A 16644-nucleotide genomic window follows, 5' to 3' on the forward strand; every position below is an offset into this window, starting at 1 on the left:
AAATCTATTTCCTAAGAACGCCAAACAATAACGTTAAGTGTAAAAGAAAGCCCAGTCATGGTCATGCCGTGTAAACAGTTTTAAAAGGTGCCCCATCCAATGCAAACCCCACTAATGAACCCATGAAACGACCATTATCGCAACGTTACCTAACTTACAGTCCGCCCGATATATCTTACAACTCAGTTCCGTGGTGCAAATATTCCTAGTTAGTGCGCATGATGTGGCCCGAGATAAGTGATCAAGGGTGCCAACATCCCGACAACAGTCAAGAGCGAGTTTTGCATTTTGTCCTCATCGTCGCTTGGAGCAGTGTCTATGTCCTGCATCCTGAGCTCGTGGCCATGCGACCCTGTACCATGGTTGTGACCACCGCCCGCGATTTCCTGCATCGCATGCATCGCTACGAATCTGTAGATTTTATTAATACGTTTTCTAACCTTGAAATGGAATCAAATGAAGAACTCACAGAAAAGTACCGGCGCTAAATAGCAAGAGGACACCGGACCACCATTCTGTAGTCTGATGGTGGTCCTCCGCGCCACCCCTACCTCCCAAAACTGATATTATGAGCCAGGTTCCAAAGGCGCCAACCGGAGCTGCCAGACTGAATGCTATGAGATGAGTGCGGGCCTGCCGCTTGCTAAGTCCTTGCTTCAACAGTATAGCAACCAGTCCAAATGCTGCAGGAGCCTTGTGTAGCATGATCGCAAAGAAAACTATGAGCCCAAGCGACGGTTTCGAAGAGTTGGCAGTGGCGCCAAGAGCAATTCCATCAGCTGTTGCATGAATTAGGAGACCGAGTGTTGTCGAGAAGGAACGACTGGAGGAAAGTGGTGTTTCGGTAGATTCCGGTGAACTGAATGATCGGAGATTGTTCATTGAGAAGGTAGAATAGGCTCGTTCGTTGGTATGGGTTGACCAGACGGAGAGGAGATGAATCAGATACATAAAAACGAAGCCGACGACGAGAGCTAGCCCGACGTATCGTTCGGGAGATGCATCATGGTGTTCAGTTTCTAGTTTCGCCATAGTCGCGTTAGCAAACCAATCCATGGACGGTAGAATATAAAGTTCTCACCATCGTGACCATGCGCGCCGTCATCCCGATGTGATAAGAGGGATCGGATAGTATTGGTGTTTGCGGTGTGGTGGGACTCGGGTTCAGCGTAAGCACTGTAGAGCGTTGAGACACCTTCCGGGATGATTACGATGAGGGAAGTCCCGACAAGAAGTCCCATTCCAAAGCTAGAGATGGCTTGAATTCTTCTTCGTGAGAGCGAAAGGGCGAGGGGGAGAATACCAGCACCAATTGACCTTTGTCCACGGTACCGTATCCACTGTCAGCATCTGTCAAGAATTATCTCGCTAGGGGAGCTCCGGCAGAGCCGCATTGCGAAGTGAATAGGGCAATACATACGTAGATGCAATAATAAAGCTGAGAAGAAGCAGCCACCAGAATCCGCCTGCCATGGCTGAGAAATTGTGGTGATGATGTCTCTAGAAGGTTGAGGTTGGTGTCAGCGACAACGGAGGGGAAGCGACAACCAGCAGCAAAACCACGCCCAGGAATCCGAATGTCACCCAACTCGGGCCCAGGTTCCTAATATCCAAACTTCACGGGTATTCCAGTAACTAGCGCCCCAGCATCACTAGTGAAAACCCATGATTCAATTGACCTAAACCGGTGGTGGCTCTTGGAGGCGAAAGGGATGGTGGCGTGTGTGCGGCTCCAGGAAGGTCAGGTAAGGTGAAGTGAGGTGAGGTGAGCGAGGTGAGGTTGGGATGGACGTTCTGGGGATTCAAAGCCAACCTTCCGTTCCAGTTTGGATTTCTTTCATCATCACACAACCCACCAACCTCCAAACCGTCAAACCTCCATCATCACCGTCATCGTCACCAAACAAACCTCCAGCCCCCCTCACCGCAATCGCTCCTCACCCCTACCTTCCCGCCTCCGACCTCAATCTTCAGGGACCGACATCCATCTACAGCACTGACCTCTTCTAAGCGGTAGCGCTATTCCACTTTGGCACCACCTTCAACGGTACCGTGTTTGCCGATCGATGCCTCGCGACCAAAAGCTTACAGGTACCACCGCATGATACCTCGACCGTCGAATTAACTACCGTCCATATCTAATCCCCGGATATCGTAAATTCTGTAGCCATGGTCAGCTCTTCTCCCGCCCTCCCAGCTTCTGTCGAGGAAGCATATCGCCAGAAATGCATCGACCTCAAGAAGCGACTTAAAGAGTGCGAAAATGCAAACGACCAGCTCGTTGTCCGAAACCACCGCTTGCGTCGCGGTATCCAGCGACTGCGCCTTGAACGCTCCCTTTTGCTCCGGGAGATCGAACGACGTATTGACCCTCGCATGGACGACTCTGATGGAACTCCGTCACCACCACCTACTGTACGATATCCCTAGAGAAACTTCCTTTGAGGTAGATCGAACTAACTGGTCCTTTCTAGCCACACGAGAAGCCGTTGAGACTTAAGAGACCTCGACGAGAGGGCCCTAATGGCCAGGACAGACCTGATTCCCCATTCTCTCAAGCGAACGCCGATGGTGACGCCTTCCTTGGTCAAGGAGGTAGTGGCCAGGGTGGCCGAGCCAGGACTCCACAGGGAGCGGGACGATTCGGCCCAGCTCGTGACCGCGATCAAAAACCCAGAAATGCTTACACGATGTAAGTCTTAAAACTCAATAATCAAGAAACTAGACTACAGGTTCCTGGCTAATATACGCAATTCTAGATTCTGCGACCATCAGCGCGATCATATGATCCAGACGGCTACTGATCCAGAATTCGATATTTCTAGGGAATTATCGAAGGCCTGGCAGGAGCTCACACCCGGTGCTCGTCAACCTTACTTCGATGAAGCTGAGACGGAACGTTTGCGATACCAACAATTGCGATATGAAGCTAGGATGGCTACTGTCGCTTACAACCGCGCTCGCGCAGCTGAAGTAGATGCACCGAAGGCGTCTCAAGACGAGAATGCTCCATTGCCAAACGAGACCTTAGAAGGGGGGGTCGAGGGAGGGGACCCAATGGCGACTGAGGAAGACTATCCATCATTCAACGATCGTGATGAATCCCCTCCCCGAGCTTCCGGGGGATTCACTGCTGTCAACCAACGCCAAAGCTTTTTGTGAGCGCTATCGTCTGATATCGGCGAAAGCCCCATTAACCCCTCACTTGGCAGATGCGACTTTATCCGCCGTCTTATGGTTTTCATAGTTTGATTTTTTACTCGACGAACAAAAAGGATAGTTTGTGTGGTTCATGGTTATCTTTTTTTCTTTTAAAGACCTCTATTCCTTGTTTTATTCCCCTTTTTCGTGTACTGATACCTCTTTCCGCTTTGAATATCTCCTTCGTAAGTCCCGTGCCTTCTGTTATTCTGTGTTTCTCGGTTACTCGTTGTGGGTGCTTTCTTTTTCCCTTTCTCGCCGGCTATGCGATAGGTGATTTTATCCAGGAGCTGCCTTGCATGATATCCTGTATGTCCGCAGGTATCCCGGCAAATTAGGACCTTTCTGCTGCATCTCCTGGATTATTTTTCTCTCTTTTCTTTGCTTGCTGTTTCTTTTGTATTATAGAAAAAATTAACTACGACGAAATAAAATGCATGGTGCTTGAGAGAAGAGGGTCTAGGCCTTGTTTTAGAAATGATATGATTGGTGTAATTGCTTTAATTTGCTGCACCCTGTCGGATTTGGGCGATTACCTAATCCGAATACTCGACCTTTCGTGTAACGCTGTCGACGTCGATGCAACACATTTGAGTGTGGTAAGTTACAACTTCAATTGAATTCAAGTACTCAGCTGCGGATTCGTTTCAAGGATTTTTCATGAAAATTTTCAAATGGTGAGACTGAATACTTTATTTTAAATAAGGGTTAGGAAAATTGCGAAGGGTACTAGTTACGATACCGGGAGACTAGATATCATCTATACTGTATTCTATGAAGGCAAAAAAACATTCTAGTACCATTTCTAGCGGAGTAATTCGGCAGTCGAGTGCAAAGAAGTTATTGAAACATTGATAACGAAATATTTATAGGTCTAATTAAAATTTCCGGCAGCGCACCATATACCCCGCACATACAAGATATTATGACAAACATCATAGAGCATGAGAGTTTCATATTCTAGGATAAACCCGACTCGCGCGGCCTTGAGCCAATACGTGGGATTCAGATCGAACTCAGGAAACAAGGGGCGAGACTTTCTGCCCGAGGTCTTGGTTGTATGAAGCCACATGTTCTAACCCATACCCAGCTAAATCAATACCTCCATTCAATCTAGGTGTCTGGAAGGCGTCAAGCTCGATTTCCGCAACTTCACTAACGTTAACGTCAATCTGAGCCACCGTCTTCGTCCAAACATATGAATCAGATGGCTTCCTCGATGTCATCCCAGCCCAAAGCTTCTTAATCGCCTGTATATGCTCTGGTGAAAAATCCGGCGTCATTTTCTCAAATTTCTGAGCACCAATAGGGTCGTATCTATAATTCCTCCAATCTCTCTCAAACTCTGCTAATGCCTGCTGAACCTTTGGTTTTGGAATATCTGCCATCAATGCAATAACCCTTTCACGAGATTCGAAAGTATTCCCCTGTTGCATCTTTTCCGCGAATCGCTCGCCGTAAACTTTTTCTACTAGACGAGCGTAGAGGATGAGATGTGTTAAGTTACGGTGCGGTTCTTCCAATTGCTTAGCTTGGGCATCAAACTCTTCGTCTTTGGGGAGAACAGCATTGTGCAGCTCCATAAGTTCATTTAGCGGCTTCTCGACACCTTTAGATATCAGAGATTCGATGATAATAGCCATATTTGTAACAACGGGCATGAGTTGGTATGCTCCTTCATTGGCATTGGTGTCGAACCACTGCTTTCCGTGTCCGGTGAAACCAAGTTCGAATACATGGAGATATTCTCCAACTTTATTCTTCAAGAGACGGCCTTTGTGCCAAACGGGCTCCCCGGCCGGTGTGTGGGCCTGTTCAAGAATCCTACTACCCAATTTATCATTTTTCGCAGTCAGCCTGCGAGGAGCGATCAGACCATCTGCTTGCTGACCTTTTAAGTTGAACATTCTGGCTTCCTTTGGCCAAGTCAAATCCTCGTAGGCACCTTGCATCCAAGAAATAACACCCAACTTATATAATCGAGTAATAAGAAGATGAATCTCAAACGGAGCGCCAGCAATATAGTTCAGTGCAATCCGGCGATAGTGACAATGTCGTAGATATGCAGCATCGTTGGCCTCGCTTTGGGGTTTGTGAGAAATATCATACGACATACTCCTCCAATTATGCCACCCGTGGCGGACTATATGACTGTATTTCTCCACAAGTGCGGCTCGCTGTTGAAGGGGCTGTGGGCCCATTGTATGTGTGAATATAAATGACCATATCCACTTTCGGAATAACCCGGTTTCGGTGAGTATTTCGGAGTTTTTATCCAGAGCTTCATTTTCTGTAGCCATGCGATCCATGTGCTCAATAGTAGACATGCTCTCTTCTATTTGAGAAGGCATTCTGCGGCTGGAGCAAGAAGCAGCCGCCAGAATACGCGCCAACTCGAAGAATGTAGGGTAGGTGTCCAAATCATTTTGTAATGTCAAGGATAGGATCATCTCTGGCGTAATGAGCTCCGAATCAAGATATTTGACAGCATCATCGACATGACGACAAGCTGCGAAAATTCCTTCGGTGCGACTGAAAAAAGTTACCAGGTTTCGATTTCTTTTGGCTTCCGCCTCATCGATGGTGAACTTCTTGGTGTCGGGGTCAAATTTGACTATCTTTGTTTTGGCTAAGATTATGCCCACAAAATCGAAAGCAGAAAGCCCAACACCGCCGATAAATATAGACTTTCCAGGTATTATATACCCTTCATTGTCGAGCATCTTTTGATTTTCAAAATACTCCGCAACTTGAGCCGAATTGGGGATTCCGGAGAAACCGTTTTCTTCTATTTCACCGGTAATTGGGACTTCAAATGTAGTTCTAGAGCACTTAATAACAAGATCATAGACAAGACCAGTTTCTGTTTCTCCTGTCTTAACATTCTCGATAGCCAAGACAGGATGAGTCGGATCCGAAAGATCCACATCAGATACAACAACCCCGTATCTAATATTGATCGACAGCCACGGCAAATGTTCCTTCGCGAGTCTCAATGCATCCTGCGTCATAGCTTCCATAGCATGGCCTGATATTCCCCGAGGGCCACATGGGATATCAAGATTGAGTTCTCCGCTCTTGGTAGCATTATTAAACAATATCGCCGTCGAAATGTTATTTCTCAGGAGGTCAGACATCGTCTTTTTCGGGTCAGCCATGATTATTCTGGCGTAATGAGCCGCCGTGTCGGTTAAATCATCAATGATCTTGCATTGTTCTTCTGCCAAGCCTTCTTTATTTATCGTCTTAGTCGAATGTTCGATTCCAGTATTGAGTGCTGCATCGCAGCCATACTGAAAAGCGGTACCGGGGCCTTCGGAGGGGGTTTGCATCTCAAAAAAATCATGAGTTCGAGGTGTTCTATCGACAGGCAGCCCTCTCCAGAGAAGACTGAGCTGCTCTGCGATGTATATATTCTGGAAGAGGCGGCTGCGGGAGCCGAAGCCACAGACGGCAATACGAGTCGAATTCATCTCGTGTTCCAAATAGGTTTCACAAGCTAAATGGTAATAGGTCAATATATTAATAGAAAAGTAGAAAGAAAATATATATCAATAATAGATGTAATAGATTTTTTACGCTCTGTGAGCAGTACAATAAGGAATCTTAGGCTTAGGCGATTGTTTCTAGGGGGATCGTGCTGTTTAACGTCTGTGGACTTGATCAACTGTGGCAGCCATGCAGTTTGGTAATAGTAAGATGTTGAATACAGACTACTGAGAGCTGATCTTGAGCATTATTTATACACTTCGAAAGACTTCTCTCTGGCATTGGTACAAGGAGTCCATAGCTGAGGTATCTTTACATTCCCGGTTCGATCCTACTGAACCCGAAATCCAGTTTCCGCTCCTCGACGTCGGATTGAATTTAAATTTCTTTTGCAAAACTCCACTAATGTAACCGGTTAACGGGCACAGAATGAGTATATATCCTTTTTGAATTTACATATTGTCGCTCAAAATCGGGGGAAAGATGCAATCGGGGTGCTGTAAGGGCAAAGATTCTACGAACGAAAAAGCCCAGATGTGTTCTAAATGTCCTCGTTCAAGCCTTTGCCCTCATGATTCGCCGGCCGGCCGAGAGAACGATACCCAGCTAAGCCGATACATGCAATGTATCAAGCCACCGAGTAGTTGTGTGATGTTTTAGCGATACGTATGTCAACTTCGATTCGCGTATAATCGGAAGCCTCAGTGGATTCGTGAAGGCCGAACAGATTCCTGGGCAGATGTAGCCGAATCCCACGATCCACCTGATTTCAACCGATCTTTTCATTGGACTTATACGCATCCATAAGAAGTATTTTATGCTTGACCTGCATGCATGGTTTCTTTTCTCTTTTAGAGACGCATCTGAGAAAGTTTCAAACAGTCCGTATCTAATACGCATCGATGATTTGAAAATGGATTTGTCTCCACTTATTCTGAGCCCATATACTCAATTGAGGCAGTGAGACTTGGAGGCCGTATCGTCGCACAATTGGGTCTAACTAGAATAACTAGGCGCAATCGATATTTGGCTAGATCCATTGCGCTAGCATGTATAGTATATATAAGACGCCATATATATGGGTAAATCAGGGAGTTCCCGTGCTACGATAGCGCGATCTCAGCCGCCAGAACACAACTATTGATTTTCAGGAAACTAGGAAGTATATAGCTTGATTTATTTGTGTGGTATGCCACTTCATATAATCTATTAAAATTAGTCGACGACGTTCGCCGAAGAGCGGGCAATTATCGGAGAAACTCCCCATGGGAATTGTCCACCACAGTGTTGCAGAGCGCAAATCTCAATATCGAGTAGCGAAAATTCTAGAAGTGGCTTGTATCATTGAAATCAAGTTTAGATAGCTGGATCAATCCTACGTTCTTTAGCTTTCCCGGTTAACGGTTGTGCTGCAATCCGGATATCCATGGCGTCCTGGATAGCGACAATGTACCTAAGTACACAAGAGCTACTTGGGTATAAACGGGGTGTGTACAGAATCCGTTAGATCTGATAAAATTTGAGCGGTAATATGCATAAATATGTACTTTAACTGCAGTCGGCCAGTTGCGCAATTGGCAGCCGGTAGCACTCCTAAGATGATGAAATGCTTATAATAGGCGTACGGGCCGGGCGGAGCTCGAAGTTTCAGGTCATTCAACTAATGAAAGGATGGCTAGCTGGCCCCCGCTACCGCCTAAAGTAGTGATAGTATTCTTTATCCTGATTTGAACTAGATCTATAGGCGCCATAGATCAATTATTGAGAGAGGCTTGCATGCAAGAGCCTGCACCTGGGCTGCGCTGGTTACAAGACTGGCTAGATCAGAACCCAGATCGAGGTTATGTTGCAGTTTTTGTGTTGGAACCTCTGTTCGTCTCCCTCGAACGCCTGGATTCGAGGCTAGCTGGCATATGACAAGTTCAAAATCTTCGAGTATTAATTTGCTGGCTGATGAATCTGCTGCATTCGTTAGACCCTGAGCAGCCGTAGATTATAATTGTATAAATAAGGTGCATTTAAGTACTAGGTAAGTACATTAGGTACCAGTAGCTATTCATGTACAGTGTGTATACTAAGTACCTAGGTACTTCTTCAAGATTTATTTTGCGTTTTCGAATTAGATCTTCCTCCACTATAAAACGGCACGGGAGGACGGACCCTTTCGAGTGCACCCATGACAGGCGATTGGATTAAACGTTGGTGGAGCCGAAGCCCGTGCAGCTGTTGTTTCGTCGGTATCCACCGAGGCAGCTATAGCGCTGTAGATATAGTGCTAACGTTAACAGTACTTGGTACCTAATTGCCATAGCATATGGCGCCTACACAGTATACCAGCCCCCACGAAGTTACAAGTAACTAAGAACTTGTCTAAAATCATAGTAGCTATCATTTTAGGTATGTAGCCATATATATAGTTTCACCTCAGAAAGCGCTTGAAGGAAGTCAGGATTGTTTCCACTCGGCGGGAAGCCTGGCCATGTTCTTGAGGTTATCCCGAATTAAGCCTTGATGACAGAGATATCAATATACGATTCCAACGTCTTGTAAACTATGCATCTATATCCTTTCCCTCCTTTGCACGTTGCCTATATGAAGCTTATACTGTTGGGGGCTGGTTTAAAAGATTTTGTCTACCCGTGAATTCAACCACTCTATCTAGTATGTACGTATTCCTATATTATTATTCTACGTTTATTCGCTCAGCTACATGCTGCAGTTGAGCTTAATCTCGATCGAGTCCAGAATTAATTATGCAGAATCTCCCTAGCCTGGTAGGGTATAAATTTCCCATGATGACGTGAATTCCCGGTAGGACTAGCTCACTAAGTCTGGAGGTTCCGATAATCTACAAGATCTAAGCTTTATGGGTAATAGCTTTGGCTGATATGCATAAACTCTATTCTATCTTCTATCCCCAAAAGAAACACACTCTGCATCTTCGAGTCCAAACTTCTAGTATTGTCGCGCAATTGTCATGCAGGACTAATTGCAAACCTCAAAATCACCATGACCGCTTCCCGCATCGCTGTCTCGACAGCCAACAAAATCCTAGGGTCCGCGAAGTTACCAGACTTTTCCCGTATCCTCCCTCCCGACGCCGTCTTTGCCTCGGCTCAAAAAAGCGGCTTTCTAAAATGCAACAGAGTCGAAGCAACGACTGTACTTTCTGCGATATGGCAAACAACGCAGCAGAGTATGCAGGGAAACTATGCCCTGCAGCAGCAGCAAGCCGCGTCTGTGGCAAATATTTGCGCAGGTAGGTTCTGGCGGTATTTCATTTTTTTCATTTCTCTTCTTTTCCTTTCCTTCCCCCCCCCTTTTTTTTTTTTCAGAAGATGCTCTTTTAGCCAAGAAGTGATGGCTTGAGATTTGGGGATTGTTTCAAGAGTTCCAACCCCGATATCGAGGGAAAGGTGCTGGCATGAGCTCCATAGCCTAGAAGAGTTAATGCCATGAAGCCATGGCTTTTCAGTATCTCTCTCGTACCGTCATTCCTAAGACTTCTAAAACAATCAGCGGCATTATGTCAGACTATATGGAAAACATAGGGAGGCGAAAGCATCCTCGAGGATCTCCAGTAGCCTAGGTATACCTATGTCCAGTGGTCTATGGTCGCGTCATACATTGGAAATCCCATGATCATTCTGAGATTTATGAATGATCTGGCCAATTACATTCCCTCACGATATCTGGGAAGAAACTAGCTATATCCACATTCCTTATTGAGATATCCGGCTGGCTAGCGGTTCGTCTCGAGTCTATCCCTTCTCATCGTGTTTACTCCTTTCGTTTTGTCAAATTATCTTTCATTGGTTTTTATTTGTGTCACAGAGAGACTAGCCCGCAAGACTAGTCTTATCCCCAGAAACTTCAAGTATCTTCAACCTCTATTTACCCTGGAAGCTGAAGAGCCTAGTGACATCAATACCACGATGAAGATAATGATTTTCAAAGATGCAAAAGAATCAGAACGAGGTAGAGCATATGAATAACAAACCCATCTAGCCCATAACTTCTCCCCCTCAAACTTCACCTCCCTCGCCCTCCTCCTCCAACAATCCCCACCAACAGCTAATACAAAATCTCTCCCAACCGATCTCCTCTCTCTCGCCGAACTCCTGAACGACCCACCCGCAATCCTCAAATCCGCAAAATCCAAAATCTCCTCCTCCCGAAGTATTCCACTCCTAGAATCCACCCAGATCTGGAAAAAACTCTTATATCTAGCAAACACCTCAAATATCCCCGAAGCCCACGAACTAATCGCAGAAACTTACCAAAATGCGAAAAGTATACAAAAGGCGCAGGAATATTGGACAAAGGCCGCGGAGGCAGGTAGTGGGAAAGCATGTTTGGTGATGGGCCGACAGGCTATCGTAATAGGTAAAAAGGATGTAGCAGTTCATGCATTTGAAAGAGCAAAGGAATTGGGTGAAGCAGAGGCGTATTATGAACTCGGGATTTTACAGATTAAGGATGGTGATGATGGTGACAATAAGGCAAGAAAGGGGGAAGCAGAATATAATCTTTCCGTTGCGGCTGCATCGGGTATTGTTCGTGCCGCAGTCAAATTGGCTGAACTGTGCAAATCACGCAATGACTTGGTTATGGCCGAACAATGGGAGAATGTAGCGAGTGAGATGAAAGCAATTGAGTAAGACACGGCGTATATGCCTATGCAAGTACAGTAACACCTAAATATCTGTGGCTTTCTACTAGCATATGCATCTGGACTGGTCTGAACGAGACCAATTTAGACCCTTATTTTTTTCCTCTCTAAACATGCAAGGTGTATTTTTTACAGTACGTATACAATGGCCCGAGCTAGCCGTTATCTTTTAGATCTACTATAGGTAGAGAAATGTGTAGTATACATAGCATCCATCCTTGAATGATCGATGATTTCAAGGATGACTGGCGGTATTGGAATCTTCGGATTTCATGTTAACCATTTGTAAATTAAGCGTACATGGCGAATGTAAAATTTGGAAACCCCGATTCTAGAAAAACCCCTTCATTCATATTCCGATCTATAGGTACCAAATGTGATAATAAAAGCAAAAAATCGGACCCTGTTGGCCTAGACCCTGTTCCATGCACAAAGAGAAAACCTTAAATCATTCCCCATATATCATCGAGATATGGCTGAGGAATACCTTCACTTAAAACCCCACCTATGCGGTGATAGTCTCCCCATTCGTTAGCTTAAGTTTATCTTCGAACTCAGAAGCGATACGATTGGTGAAATGGTTCTGCAAAGAAACGCCTTTGCGGTTCGCTTCAAGGAGCTTATCCAAAGACCCACAAGCCGCCGCGATGAAGCCCAAATAAGGCTTGCTCGGCTTCAACACCCTGGACAAATACTCGGGATGATATTGCACGCCGACAAACCACGGGTGATCTTTCAATTCGATAATTTCCATTCGTTCACCAGCAGTATCTTTGCCAACGAAGGGAAGACCCGCAGCCTCAAGCTTTTCAACATATTTGTTGTTGACCTCGTATCTATGACGGTGTCGTTCATGAATCTGATCGGGTTGACCGTATAACTCTCTCAGTTTCGACCACTCCGTCTCTGGTTGGAAGACGGTTGGACGGATACCAAGGCGCATGTTTCCTCCCATAGTCTCCTTATCAATTTCAGGCATGAAAACAATGATAGGTGTCGTCAGCTTGTCAGGTTCTTCGCCAAATTCCTCCGATGTTGCTTCTGTTGTTGCATTATGTGCCGCGTTAGTTGTCACATAAGGATACGACCGGTTTTTGGAAGAGGCTTTACATACCTTTTAGGCCGCAAACGTTTCTTGCAAATTCAATGACGGCGATTTGCATACCGAGACAGATTCCGAGGTATGGCACCTTCTGTGTCCTAGCCCAATGGGCAGCTGCTATCATACCTTCTGTGCCTCGGGTTCCGAATCCACCGGGGACGATGATACCGCTGTGAGATTTTGAGTCAATATAAGATCTCACGTCGCAATAGATAGGGGAGGAAGGTAGATATTGACTTACTTGGCGGTGCAGACCATATGCCATGCTCTATGGTATTTAGCGGGATTGGTCTTTGCCATCTCCTGTTCCAAATCCGACGAATCCACCCATTCCAACACTAGTCTCTTGCCGCAGTGCATAGCAGAGTGCTCCAAACTCTTTGTAACACTGAGGTAACTGTCGTGAAGCGAGGTATATTTGCCAACGAGTGTAACCTTGACTTCGTCGTGCAGCGTGGTGGCAGCGTGAACAAGCGTCTTCCATCTTGACCAAGTGCTCTGGCCTCTAATGGTGAGCTGTGATGGGATCGAAATTTGGTCAAGGTGGAGTGTGGTCTGGAGGAGTTGGACGAGTTTTTGTTGTTCAAGGAGCAATGGGACTTTATAAGTTAGGCTGACATCGACGACCTGGACGACATCTTCGGGCTCGACCTGGCAGAACATTGCGATTTTGTTGATAGTAGAAGGAGATAGAGCTTCCGAGCAACGACAAGCGATCTATAGCGCATCCGAAATCAGCTTTGACGATCGAAAAGGAGAAAATCATGTATATGTACTTACCAAATCCGGTGCTAAACCTGAGCTTCTGGCCTCACGAATAGCAGCCTGAGTAGGCTTGGTCTTTTGTTCACCACCGATAACGGGAATCAAGCTGACGTGAATCTGCATGAAATTTCCCTTTCCGGCACGACGTCTGAGCTGGCGCATGGCTTCGATAAACGGAGCCGATTCGATATCACCGACGGTACCTCCTAATTCAATGATGCAAACCTCCGGTTCTTCACCAGACTCGTCGACTGGTATCCTGGCGACTCGCTCGATCCAGTCTTGAATAGCATCGGTGATATGTGGGACGACTTGGACTGTTCTTCCGAGATATTTTCCTTTTCTCTAACGTCGCACCAATCGTCGTCAGTACCCAGCCCCCAGGTCGAGGAAATTTCAAAAATAACCAACCTCTCTGTCAATGACATGAAGATAGATCTTTCCAGTGGTAATATTATGTTCTTTGGTCAAAGTGACGTTCAAGTATCTCTCGTAATTTCCAAGATCAAGATCGACTTCACCACCGTCATCCAAAACGAAACATTCACCGTGCCTATAAATTCACAAAGAAACCAAATAATAAGTCCTGTGCTTTATTGAAGAAGAGGGATTGTATCGGTGGAGAAAGCGTACTCGGTGGGAGCCATTGTTCCGGCATCGATATTCATATAAGGATCGATCTTGATCGCAGAGACGTAGATATGGGAAGTCAGCCTGTGGGATCATGTTGAATGAAAGGACTGGGAGATGACATATCTTAAGACCTGTTGTTTGTAGCAGCAACCCGGTGGAAGAGGCTGTAGAAGAAAGTGATCCATCAATTGAATGTTCTTATCATCGACTATTGATCTTTTGGAGTCGAACCTATGACACCCTTGCCGATGCCGCTGATGACACCTGCAAACATCCCATTCCAATTAGCAGCTGTATGTGAAGGGACGACGGATACATAATCTAGCTTACCTCCAGAAACCAAAACGTACTTCATCCTGCCTGATTCTTGAACAGATATTCTCTGATGTTGAAAGGTACCTGTTCAGACAAATCGAAAATGAGAGTCGAGGTGTTGGATTTTAAAACTAGCGATGCGCTGAGCTCGAGCTCGGTCGTTTCCCGTTTGAGTTTTTATAGGTTGCAGGATCTATCGGCCAGGATAATGCGAAAAAGAAAGAGAAAAACAACCAATCTACCGCGTCAAAGAGTCATAGGGGAGCGAAGAGAGAAAGAATTAAACAGTTGCGGCGGCGCTGTTGTGAGAATTAAGGTGGGTTGAAGGTGGGCTGGGTTTGGAGGGATGCTCAAAGCTAGTCGAGAAAAAAAAAGTTGTGAAGGTTTTCTGTCTCAAACTGGCACGGCACTGCGTCGGTCGCAGAGAGCTCGCTCGAGTTTAACCAGATGCATTACAGGCAATCCTGCATACCCGTTCCTTTTTTTTTTTTTTGTTCACCTTTTCAGATCTATTCTGTAACGACTGTCTACTATCTAGGATAACTGGATCATTGGCCAATTTATAGGTGCCTACACGAAGCATCGAGTCGTACCTCCCAGCCGTACACAGACATGGATATAGTATAATCTTATAATGTAACGGGCGCACTGCTGCGGGGATCCGGCGTGGCAGCTGCATCTCCGTCTGCCAGAAATGCGGCAGGCGAACTGAGCGTGGTCGGCCTGACAGCCAGCTTCTCAACACGGTTTCTGTGCGACAGGCCAAGCAAGCTGTTCCCCAGCCAGTCGCGTCTTCCAGTCTCAACTCCATCTCCTTCTCATCTCATCCCCATCTCCATCCCCATCTTCATTCTCGACTACCTCGACTTCAACTTCAACCCTGTTCTTATTACCACCACCTGCTTTCTCGAGCCCTCAAAATAAAAAGGAATAATGGCCGACTCCGACGAATGGACAATCCCAAATGCCTCAGGCGCAATCACCATCTCCCTCATCCCTCCCTCATCCTTTCCAGCCTCCAAGTCCGCCGAATCATTTCATCCGACATACACTCATCAATTCTTCGAGAATGAGGCAATATACGGCTACAAGAATCTCGCTGTCAATCTCAAATTCCGCCAAGATGACATGTCGCCTTCTTTAAAAGTCACTTATGACGAAAAGTTATCTGCGCCCGGTGGATCAAATGGTGGTGATGAAGTAACTATCGATGAAGTCGAGGATGTTTTCAAAGAGTATCTTCCCGAGGGTACTTATTCCTCCTTATATTTGGAAATGGCATACACCTATACTAACGTTTACAATAGGAACTCCAGAATCCCTAGCTGTCGCACCATCAACATTTACACCCCCCGGCACCATCATCCACACATACCCGAGCACCTCCACGTCCTCCACCTTCGAAATCTACCATACAAACCTCTCCAACCCCACCGCACAAGCTATCATCAAAAACAGCCAACTCCTGGTCCCCCTCTTCATCGAAGCCGGTAGCGCGATCGACCTCTCCGACCCCGAAGAATACCTCCGTGATCGCTGGGACGTCTTCTTCCTCTATGAACATCTATCTAACGACCAATTCTCGTTTGTCGGCTACTGCACAGTTCACAAATACTGGTACTTCACATTAAATCACATGGACGAGAAGGAGTTTCCACATCAATACAGAGCCAGGGTCTCCCAATTCCTGATCTTAGCGCCATACCAAGGAAACCAACATGGCAAGACGCTTTATGAAATAATTGTGGACGAGTATCTATCTAGTGACAGAGTCAAGGAAATTGTGGTTGAAGATCCATCGGATAGATTCGAAAAACTGAGAGACTTGTGTGATTATCAGAGGTTAAAGAAACAATCGCTCATAAACGACGAAGCTGTTGAAACGTTGTTGGAGAGGAAGAAATCTCGAGAATGGATTGATACCGAAAGAGCCAAGGCTAAAATGCCGATGAGACAATTCCAACGAATCATCGAGTTGATGCTCTTGGAACATATTCTCATTACCAAGGGACCTAAATATGATGAACAACTTGAGAGGTATATGACATATGTGAAGGATAGACTGTATAGACATAACAAAGATATTCTGATGCAGCTGGAGAGAGAAGAGAGAAGCGAGAAGCTCCATGAGACATATGAGAGAGTCCATAGCGACTATGAAGCCTATCTAGCGACCTTAGGATCAGTGGCTGTGCAAACCAAGAAAGCCTCGAAGGGCAAGAGAGTTATCGCCGGGAAGCGACCCGCGGGCTTCATATCCACTGTCGAGGAAGATGAGGAGGAGGAAGAACTTCTCCCGCCGACGAAGAAGACCAAGGTGACGAAATGAGGGTATGTAGGTATACGTAAAGTATTTATCGGATTGAGCTGGGTGGGGCGGTTATGCTTTTGCCATTTATATTAAGGCATCATCCTCTAGACGCTTTTTAGGATCTTAGAAGCTTAGCTTAGTAGTTCTAATTATTTT

General features: G+C 45.9%; 6 protein-coding genes across 6 annotated transcripts; 3 read left to right on the forward strand and 3 right to left on the reverse strand.

Annotated features, from left to right (window-relative positions):
* Positions 1-209: 209 nt before the first annotated feature.
* AOL_s00043g566 (uncharacterized protein) lies at positions 210-1473 on the reverse strand (the record flags this gene model as incomplete). The annotated part of the gene is made up of 4 exons (XM_011121052.1): positions 210-411; positions 470-1019; positions 1082-1317; positions 1421-1473. 4 exons carry the CDS (start codon positions 1471-1473, stop codon positions 210-212), a joined length of 1041 nt encoding a protein of 346 aa, XP_011119354.1.
* A 696-nt stretch (positions 1474-2169) lies between these two features.
* On the forward strand, positions 2170-3162 carry AOL_s00043g567 (uncharacterized protein; the record flags this gene model as incomplete). Its single annotated transcript, XM_011121053.1, has 3 exons — positions 2170-2415; positions 2475-2692; positions 2760-3162. The coding sequence occupies 3 exons, from the start codon at positions 2170-2172 to the stop codon at positions 3160-3162; spliced, it is 867 nt and encodes a 288-aa protein (XP_011119355.1).
* A 1055-nt stretch (positions 3163-4217) lies between these two features.
* Positions 4218-6674, reverse strand: AOL_s00043g568 (uncharacterized protein; the record flags this gene model as incomplete). The annotated part of the gene is made up of 1 exon (XM_011121054.1): positions 4218-6674. One exon carries the CDS (start codon positions 6672-6674, stop codon positions 4218-4220), a length of 2457 nt encoding a protein of 818 aa, XP_011119356.1.
* Positions 6675-9699: 3025 nt separating this feature from the next.
* Positions 9700-11351, forward strand: AOL_s00043g569 (uncharacterized protein; the record flags this gene model as incomplete). The annotated part of the gene is made up of 2 exons (XM_011121055.1): positions 9700-9949; positions 10699-11351. The coding sequence occupies 2 exons, from the start codon at positions 9700-9702 to the stop codon at positions 11349-11351; spliced, it is 903 nt and encodes a 300-aa protein (XP_011119357.1).
* Positions 11352-11867: 516 nt separating this feature from the next.
* On the reverse strand, positions 11868-13876 carry AOL_s00043g570 (uncharacterized protein; the record flags this gene model as incomplete). Its single annotated transcript, XM_011121056.1, has 6 exons — positions 11868-12403; positions 12477-12634; positions 12706-13181; positions 13245-13574; positions 13641-13782; positions 13863-13876. The coding sequence occupies 6 exons, from the start codon at positions 13874-13876 to the stop codon at positions 11868-11870; spliced, it is 1656 nt and encodes a 551-aa protein (XP_011119358.1).
* A 1234-nt stretch (positions 13877-15110) lies between these two features.
* Positions 15111-16506, forward strand: AOL_s00043g571 (uncharacterized protein; the record flags this gene model as incomplete). Its single annotated transcript, XM_011121057.1, has 2 exons — positions 15111-15426; positions 15485-16506. The coding sequence occupies 2 exons, from the start codon at positions 15111-15113 to the stop codon at positions 16504-16506; spliced, it is 1338 nt and encodes a 445-aa protein (XP_011119359.1).
* Positions 16507-16644: the final 138 nt, after the last annotated feature.

The sequence above is a fragment of the Orbilia oligospora genome (genome assembly GCF_000225545.1).
Source record: "Orbilia oligospora ATCC 24927 unplaced genomic scaffold scaffold00043, whole genome shotgun sequence".
Classification (NCBI taxonomy): Eukaryota; Fungi; Ascomycota; class Orbiliomycetes; order Orbiliales; family Orbiliaceae; genus Orbilia; species Orbilia oligospora.